This window comes from Triticum aestivum, chromosome 2A (assembly GCF_018294505.1).
Source record: "Triticum aestivum cultivar Chinese Spring chromosome 2A, IWGSC CS RefSeq v2.1, whole genome shotgun sequence".
In the NCBI taxonomy this organism is placed as follows: domain Eukaryota; kingdom Viridiplantae; phylum Streptophyta; class Magnoliopsida; order Poales; family Poaceae; genus Triticum; species Triticum aestivum.
This window is the reverse complement of record NC_057797.1, coordinates 435,019,140-435,027,589: the sequence shown is the minus strand read 5'-3', so window position 1 is coordinate 435,027,589 and position 8,450 is coordinate 435,019,140. Positions and strand designations below refer to the sequence as shown.

The window sequence follows — 8,450 nt, the reverse complement described above, 5'->3', positions numbered from 1 at the left end:
CTCTCCATGTTCTATGCACATGGGCCTTTTGCGGATGGTGCCCTTGTCCAATGTAGGCCAGGGCACACCCCCTACATCCCATGTGGGCCCCGGGGGTAGGTGGACCCCCGGACCCCTTTCTGCACTCCCGGTACAATACCGATAATGCCCGAAAGTTTTTCGGCGACCAAAGCAGGACTTCCTATATATGAATTTTTACCTACGGACCATTTTGGAGCTCCTCGTGATGTCCGAGATCTCATCCGGGACTCCGAACATCATTCGGTTATCAATGCACATATGCCAATACTACTCTAGCACCATCGAACGTTAAGCGTGCAGACTCTACGGGTTCGAGAATCATGTAGACATGATCGAGACACCTCTCTGGTCAATAACCAATAGCAGGACCTGGATGCCCATATTGGTTCCTATATATTCCACGAAGATCTTTATCGGTTGAGCATGTCAAGGATTCAGTCAATCTCGTATGCAATTCCCTTTGTTCGGCCATATGTTACTTGCCCGAGATTTGATCATCGGTATCTCCATACCTAGTTCAATTTCGTTACCAACAAGTCTCTTTACTTGTTCAGTAATACAAGATCCCGTGACTAAACTCATTAGTCACATGAAGATTCTTATGATGTTGTATTACTGAGAGGGCCTAGAGATATCTCTCCGACACATTAAGTGACAAATCCCAGTCTCGAACCATGCAACCCAACATACACCTTCGAAGATACCTGCAAAGCACCTTTATGATCTTCCAGTTACAAAGTGACATTTGATAGCACACAAGGCACTCCTCCGGTATCCGGGAGTGGCATGATCTCATGGTCTAAAGAACTTATACTTGACATGAAGAAAGCTATAGCAAATAAACTAAGCGATACAATTTGTTGCTAAGCTTACAGTTGGGTCTTGTCCATCACATCATTCTCCTAATGATGTGGTCTTGTTATCAAATGACAACTCATGTATGTGGTTAGGGAACCATAACCATCTTTGATCAATGAGCTAGTCTAGTAGAGGCTTACTAGGGACACAATATAGTTTATGTATTCACACATGTATTTAAGTTTCCAATCAATACAATTCTAGCATGAATAATAAACATTTATCATGAACGGGAAATATGATAATAACCATTTTATTATTGCTTCTATGGCATATTTCCAACACGTAGAACACAGAACAATCCCGTGGTAGATCAACCTACACTTTATACTCCACCCTAAATTAACACAAACAGAAGCAGGATGTAGGGTGTTATCTCTTCGAGAGAGCTCGAACCTGGTAAAAACTCGTTTCCTTGTTATCATCGCATCTAGGCTACTAGCTCGGGTCCCCCTACCTAAGATTCACCGGAATCGACTCCGTCAAAGAGGTTTGAATATGATAGTTGTGTTTACATTAATTTTTTTGATGGATCACCTACATACTTGCTGTTATATGTTGATTGCTATCAAGGGCAATAAAGAAATCACTATTTTAAAGGCACAATTAAGTAGTGAGTTTGAGATGGAGGATCTTGGTGCTCATAAGAAATTTTTAGGTATGGAGATCACTAGGACAGAAATTCTAGTTTTCTATTTCTTAGTCAGCGGAGTTACATCAAGAAAATTCTTCATCGTTTTAACACCAAGTTAGTAAGCACTCATTGCTCCTCATTTCAAATTAGTATCTTCTTAATGAACTAGTACGAATGACGAGCTTGAGTGCATGTCAAGGGTTTCATATTCTACCGTTGTTAGGTTTTTTCCATTGTGTGTTCTCGTTGTGATTTATCATATGCAATGAGTTTGCTTATAATGATAGATAAGAGGAGGGCCCTTACAAATTATTTGTTCACTATTAGTGGTTTTTTAAAATAAAGCGGAGTACATGGCTATTACAGAAGCATGTAAAGTATCAGTTTGGCTAAAATGTTTGTATGCTGAACTTTGTGAAGATAACTTTTTGCTTGTGGTATCTTTAGCAGGAAATCTAGCGTACACTCTGACCTCTATTACAATTACTCTTATCTTTTATGTGGCATTAAATACTCAATGCTAATTCAGTAAAATTCAAGCGGGCATTAGTTTCTATTTCTGTGTTTTGATAATTCTGTGAATAAAAGAAAAGAGGCCTAGGATGACACAAAATCCAAGAACGAATCACATGTTTTCTACTAGTACTACCAGCCACTAGGTGACACCGCATGCTCATCCAAGAAATGAGCACGAGCTACCTCTGCTCCTCTCCCTCTTCCCGGACCAGTCACACTCCCCTCTTGACTCTTGTCTCCACTCCCCGAGGACGGGGGCAAGAACGCGCGCCCCAATGCGCCACCACCACCTCCCCCTCTTCGTCCTGCTCGCCGCGCTCGCCGTCAGGGAGGCCGCCGGCGGCGATGCGGACGCGCTGCTTGATGCCAAGGCCGGGCTCGATGACCCGACCGGCTCGCTCGCGTCGTGGTCGAACGCCAGCACCGGCCCCTGCGCGTGGTCTGGTGTGTTCTGCGACGCGCGCTCCGGCGCGGTCGTCGGCGTCGACCTCTCCGGACGCAACCTCTCTGGTGCCGTCCCACGCGCCCTCTCCCGGCTACCCTACCTCGCGCGTCTCAACCTCGCCGCCAACTCCCTCTCCGGTCCCATCCCGCCGTCGCTCTCCCGGCTCGGGCTCCTCGTCCACCTCAACCTCTCCAGCAACCTGCTGAGCGGCTCCTTCCCGCCGCTGCTCGCGCGGCTCCGCGCGCTCCGGATTCTTGATTTGTACAACAACAACTTCACCGGCTCGCTCCCGCTCGATGTCGTCGGGATGGCGCACCTCCGGCACCTCCACCTCGGAGGCAACTTCTTCTCCGGGGAGATTCCGCCGGAGTATGGCGGCTGGAGGAGGCTGCAGTATCTCGCCGTCTCCGGCAACGAGCTGTCCGGGAAGATACCCCCGGAATTGGGAAACCTGACGAGCCTCAGAGAGCTCTACATAGGCTACTATAATAACTACTCTGGGGGGATACCGGCAGAGCTGGGGAACATGGCGGAGCTTGTGCGGCTCGACGCGGCCAACTGCGGGCTCTCTGGCGAGATCCCACCGGAGCTCGGGAATCTCGCGAAGCTGGACACGCTGTTCCTGCAGGTAAACGGGCTCACCGGCGGCATCCCGCCGGTGCTGGGTCGACTCGGGAGCCTCAGCTCGCTCGACCTGTCGAACAACGCGCTCTCCGGCGAGATTCCGGCGACCTTCGCGGCCCTCAAGAACCTCACCCTGTTCAACCTCTTCCGAAACAGGCTCAGGGGTGACATCCCCGAGTTCGTCGGCGACCTGCCCGGTCTGGAGGTGTTGCAGTTGTGGGAGAACAACTTCACCGGCGGCATCCCGCGCCACCTTGGCCGCAACGGCCGCTTCCAGCTGCTCGACCTCTCGTCGAACAGGCTCACGGGCACCCTCCCGCCGGAGCTCTGCGCCGGAGGCAAGCTGGAGACGCTCATCGCGCTCGGCAACTCGCTCTTCGGTCCAATCCCGGATTCTCTCGGGAAATGCAAGGCGCTCACCCGCGTTCGCCTCGGCGAGAACTTCTTGAATGGTTCAATCCCCGAAGGTCTATTCGAGCTGCCGAATCTGACCCAGGTGGAGCTCCAGGACAACCTCCTATCGGGCAGCTTCCCGGCTGTGGTGAGCGCGGGCGGGCCGAATCTTGGGGGGATCAGCCTCTCCAACAACCAGCTCACCGGCGCATTGCCGGCATCCATTGGGAGCTTCTCTGGGCTGCGGAAGCTGCTTCTTGATCAGAATGCGTTCACCGGCGCAATACCGCCGGAGATTGGACGGCTACAACAGCTGTCCAAGGCTGACCTCAGCGGCAATTCGTTCGATGGTGGCGTGCCGCCGGAGATTGGGAAATGCCGGTTGCTCACCTACCTTGATCTTAGCCAGAACAAGCTGTCTGGAGATATACCGCCGGCTATTTCCGGCATGCGGATACTGAACTATCTGAACCTGTCCCGGAACCAGCTTGATGGAGAGATACCAGTAACCATTGCTGCGATGCAGAGCCTCACGGCCGTGGACTTCTCATACAACAACCTGTCTGGGCTCGTGCCGGTGACCGGGCAGTTCAGCTACTTCAACGCCACGTCCTTCGTCGGCAACCCAGGCTTGTGTGGACCATACCTCGGGCCATGCCGCCCCGGTGGTGCTGGCACAGACCATGACGCACACACTCATGGTGGACTGTCCAGTAGCCTCAAGCTGATCATTGTCCTCGTCTTGCTTGCCTTCTCCATTGCATTTGCTGCCATGGCAATCTTGAAAGCCCGGTCACTGAAGAAAGCCAGCGAAGCGCGTGCATGGAGGCTCACCGCGTTCCAGCGCCTTGAATTCACCTGCGACGACGTGCTGGATAGCCTCAAGGAGGAGAACATGATTGGCAAAGGTGGAGCCGGGACCGTCTACAAGGGGACGATGCCAGATGGTGACCATGTTGCGGTGAAAAGGCTTTCCACAATGAGCCGTGGCTCGTCGCATGACCATGGTTTCTCTGCCGAGATACAAACTCTTGGGAGGATTCGGCACCGGTACATTGTGCGGCTGCTTGGCTTCTGCTCCAACAATGAAACTAATCTCCTGGTGTATGAGTATATGCCTAATGGCAGCCTGGGGGAGCTACTCCATGGAAAGAAGGGCGGCCACCTGCACTGGGATACTCGGTACAAGATAGCTGTTGAGGCTGCCAAGGGGCTATGCTATCTTCACCATGATTGCTCACCACCCATCCTGCACCGCGATGTCAAATCAAACAACATTCTCCTTGACTCAGATTTTGAAGCACACGTTGCCGATTTTGGGCTTGCCAAGTTCTTGCAGGACTCTGGCACATCAGAGTGCATGTCAGCCATTGCCGGTTCTTACGGCTATATTGCTCCAGGTGAAAGATCAATCCTCATTACAGTTTGGAAATGCTTATAAACTATATACATAGTACTGTCTCAAAAATTGTCCACGTTCAGTTAATTATTGTTGTCTGCAGTTGAATTTCACTTCCTTATTTCTGATGGTTTATTACTGTTATTAAACTACAAATCAGTTATTTTCTAGTCTCTGTTCCATTTTACATTTTTATTTGATATTGCATTCCACTGCATGTTGTTAGATTGGTTTAATCACTATTGTTTCCGATAAAGGGCGCTTTTATTAACTCAAAATGTAGCATCAAGCGGATACAAAGCATGATGAGCAACACCCGGCCTTTGCATAACTACGATGCACACAGCCAAACACCAATAGTCTGATAAAAGAATATAAAAACCCCGACATATCGGCAACACTAGAGTCATATATAGGACCGACACCTCCCTGGCCACCCGCTTCAAGCGCATAGATCACTATTGTTGTACTGAATTTTTGTTTGTTCTTTCAACTCACTTCAGTAGTAGCCGACTGTCTATCTATACAAGCAGATACACTAATCTTACAACGAACCGTCGCTCTGGATTTGCAGAGTACGTGTATACTCTCAAGGTGGATGAAAAGAGCGATGTTTACAGCTTCGGTGTAGTGCTTCTTGAGCTGATTACGGGAAAGAAGCCGGTTGGGGAGTTCGGCGATGGTGTGGACATTGTTCACTGGATCAAGATGATGACGGATTCCAAAAGGGAGCAGGTAATCAAGATCATGGACCCAAGGCTGTCAACAGTGCCCGTGCATGAGGTAATGCACGTCTTCTATGTTGCGTTGCTTTGTGTGGAGGAACAGAGCGTGCAGCGACCCACAATGCGGGAGGTGGTGCAAATCCTCAGTGAGCTACCCAAGCCGACTACGAAGCATGGAGAGGAGCAGCTTACTGGTAGTGGTGATGGTGATGAATCTGGTCCTGCAGGACCTCCTGAAACTGTGGAGCCCGCAACCGATGAAGCAAAGGAGCAGCACCAACAGCAGCAACCGAGCTCGCCATCTTCACTGCCTCCCAATCTCATCAGCATCTGAAGAACTGTCAAGCTGAATTATTGCCATTTATTTTGTCAAATTTGGATGTTTAATTCTTGTAATCTTAGGGTTTGGTATGCTGTTCTTGTAATCGTAGGTCTCTGGCTTCTGTCAAGCTGAACTGTTTACTTAGGTACTCCTATTTGTGGTGTAAATATCATGCTATTTTTTTCTTTATCTTTACTTTCCTGTTACAATCAAGAGACTAGTCAGGGAGTTACTAAGAGATTAGTTATGTTTTTTTTTTCTTTTTTCGAAAAGGGGGGACTCCCCGGCCTCTGCATCAGAATGATGCATACGACCACATTTATAGATAAATAAAGAGGTTCAACAAGGTCTTATAGTCTGAAAACAAAATAACGGCGTCTAACCTTGACTCTGCAAATAAAGAGATTAGTTATGGTGAAGCTGCCCTGCTTTCCTGTTACAATCAAGTGCTTTCTCCATCTAGTGTGGCGTCTAACCTTGACTCTGCAAATCAATCAAGATTTCTTAAATGTTTTCGGTGTTCTCTACTTGGTTTGTGATGTGTTCAAATGAGCAGGTGTAAACATCTCTGCTACAGTGTATGTGTATGGGGTGCTGCAACTCAACTTTTGGAAGGTATACCTACTGTTCTCACATGTTTGCTTGCCTTTGCTAAGTTTATTACTCAAGATAATCCTAGTGGCCCTGCTTGGAACGTGAGATTATGTAGGATCTGATCAGCCGAAGCAGTTGACTGGTAAAGGAGTATAACTTTGAGTGAAGTGAAAGCAAGGGAAGGATCGGTCAAAGGTGAGGTTAGGTTCTCTTTGCCTGTCCGATATCACTGGTAAGTAAGAGTGCATATGAACTTGACACCGGTTACGAACTGCATCAGGTGGCACGGTCACAATCGGTAGGGAGCAACACCATGTGTTAGCCCGTCCTCAATCATTCAGAATTCAGGCATGTAACAGACCAACTGGTGTTGAGTGGGTTCTTTTTCGATCTGTCCTCCTAAAAGGCAAGCATAGCACTGCTACTGCAAACCTCACAAGAAACAGTAAGTAACCAGGCTAACGTAAGTGTTACGTACACACTTTGTATTTTCGTATCCTGTGACTCTGAGTGTCAGCATCAATATTACATGTATGAAAGCGCATCTCCATTTCCCCTCTTCTCTTCTTTGCATATGCATGAGGGGAAAGAAAGCATTTCAATCTTGCCTCCGTCTCAAGCATGACATCTGCTTATATATTCATCCATGCAACTTCAGGAAGTTCAGTGACACATAAGTACATTTTATTTTCATCTGCAGCTTTAAATAAATAAATTCCATTTGCAATTTGCCAAAGCATACACAACTCCAGTAAGTTTACTTCTTGACCACTGCCACAGACAGATCTAGGTGGGAGCAATCCATTGATCGGAGACGCACCACCAACCATAATTATTGTCTGGTTCCATGTGTTATGTGGATAAGAAGGACTGAAAAAACTAGTAGGAATTGAATTGTGCAACTATTTTCTAAAGAAGTAATTGTTGGATAAATTAGCAATTTTTTGATTGATTTAACCCATAAATAAATCATGATAATAGCGCTTACAATATTAATCTCGTACTGATAGCTACACATGTGAGCACGTAATACGCATACAACAGATACATATATGTAAACATATAATACGGCAAACACAAGAATAAACATGAGAAGGATGAATAGAACATACCCTCCGGTTGACCAGGTCAAAGCCATGACGGCAGCAACAACATCCTTATAGCCTTGATTGAAGAAGCTCGAACGGCAGTCGGTACGTCGTTCGTTCGTCCTCACATCCCACCTCTCGAGAAGAGGCATCCACCGCCGTGCGCGAGAGAGCGTGAGAGCGAGAGAGCCACCGCCGTGCGCTACTCCGGCGCCGACGTCCACCGCGCCCTGCGCCCACGTCGCGGCTCACTCCGACCGCGGCGGCCACCTTCCACCCCCCCGCCCCGCCCACTTCTTCCCGCCTCCCCCTCCCCTTCCGTTCGCCATGGCCGCGAGTCCGAGATCGGTCACCTCGTCGTTTCGGCCGCAGGGCGAGCGCCTTGTGGTCTCGGGCCTAGGGATCTCCTCGGAGTCTGGCGACTCGGAGGTTCGGGGGCCTGCTGCTCTCGCGGAGTGGCCTGCGGAGGTGTTGGGGGCGGCGGATCTGGTGAGGGATGTGGAGACATGGGTCCGGCCTCCGCCCACCAAGAAGGAGATGTGGAGGAAGCGGCATGGTGTCGGTGATCCTGCCGGGCGTGGCCATGCCCATGAGCGTGAGCAGACGCGGCGCGAGGTGTCACCGGAGATGCGGGACAAGTGCTTTCGTTGTCTCGAGAAGGGCCACTACAAGACAGACTGTACGAACGACATCGTCTGCTTCCGCTGCGGCCTCTCCGGACATGGCTCCAGGGACTGCAAACGGCCGCGGAGCCCCTCCCCTGTCGACGAGCTGCGGAGGGACGCGCTGGCCAAGGTGGCTTGCCGTGCTTCGCCGGGCGCTACCTCAGGG

At 49.6% G+C, this 8,450-nt stretch overlaps 2 protein-coding genes across 2 annotated transcripts; both read left to right on the top strand.

The window, feature by feature from the left end:
* Positions 1–2,191: 2,191 nt before the first annotated feature.
* On the top strand, positions 2,192–6,126 carry LOC123188912 (leucine-rich repeat receptor-like serine/threonine-protein kinase BAM1). Its single transcript, XM_044601191.1, has 2 exons — positions 2,192–4,891; positions 5,465–6,126. Exons 1-2 carry the CDS (start codon positions 2,305–2,307, stop codon positions 5,947–5,949), a joined length of 3,072 nt encoding a protein of 1,023 aa, XP_044457126.1. The 5' UTR covers positions 2,192–2,304; the 3' UTR covers positions 5,950–6,126.
* A 1,568-nt stretch (positions 6,127–7,694) lies between these two features.
* LOC123185378 (uncharacterized) lies at positions 7,695–8,450 on the top strand (the record flags this gene model as incomplete). The annotated part of the gene is given in 1 exon segment (XM_044597265.1): positions 7,695–8,450. A coding segment is annotated over 1 exon segment (504 nt), but the record flags the coding sequence as incomplete, so codon positions are not given.

Bases quoted from the DNA above. Each gene is read 5' to 3' on its own strand.
- LOC123188912 (XM_044601191.1), top strand. From the start codon at position 2,305: ATGCGCCACCACCACCTCCCCCTCTTCGTCCTGCTCGCCGCGCTCGCC. The intron at 4,892-5,464 runs GTGAAAGATCAA...CTGGATTTGCAG, and splicing joins TTACGGCTATATTGCTCCAG to AGTACGTGTATACTCTCAAG.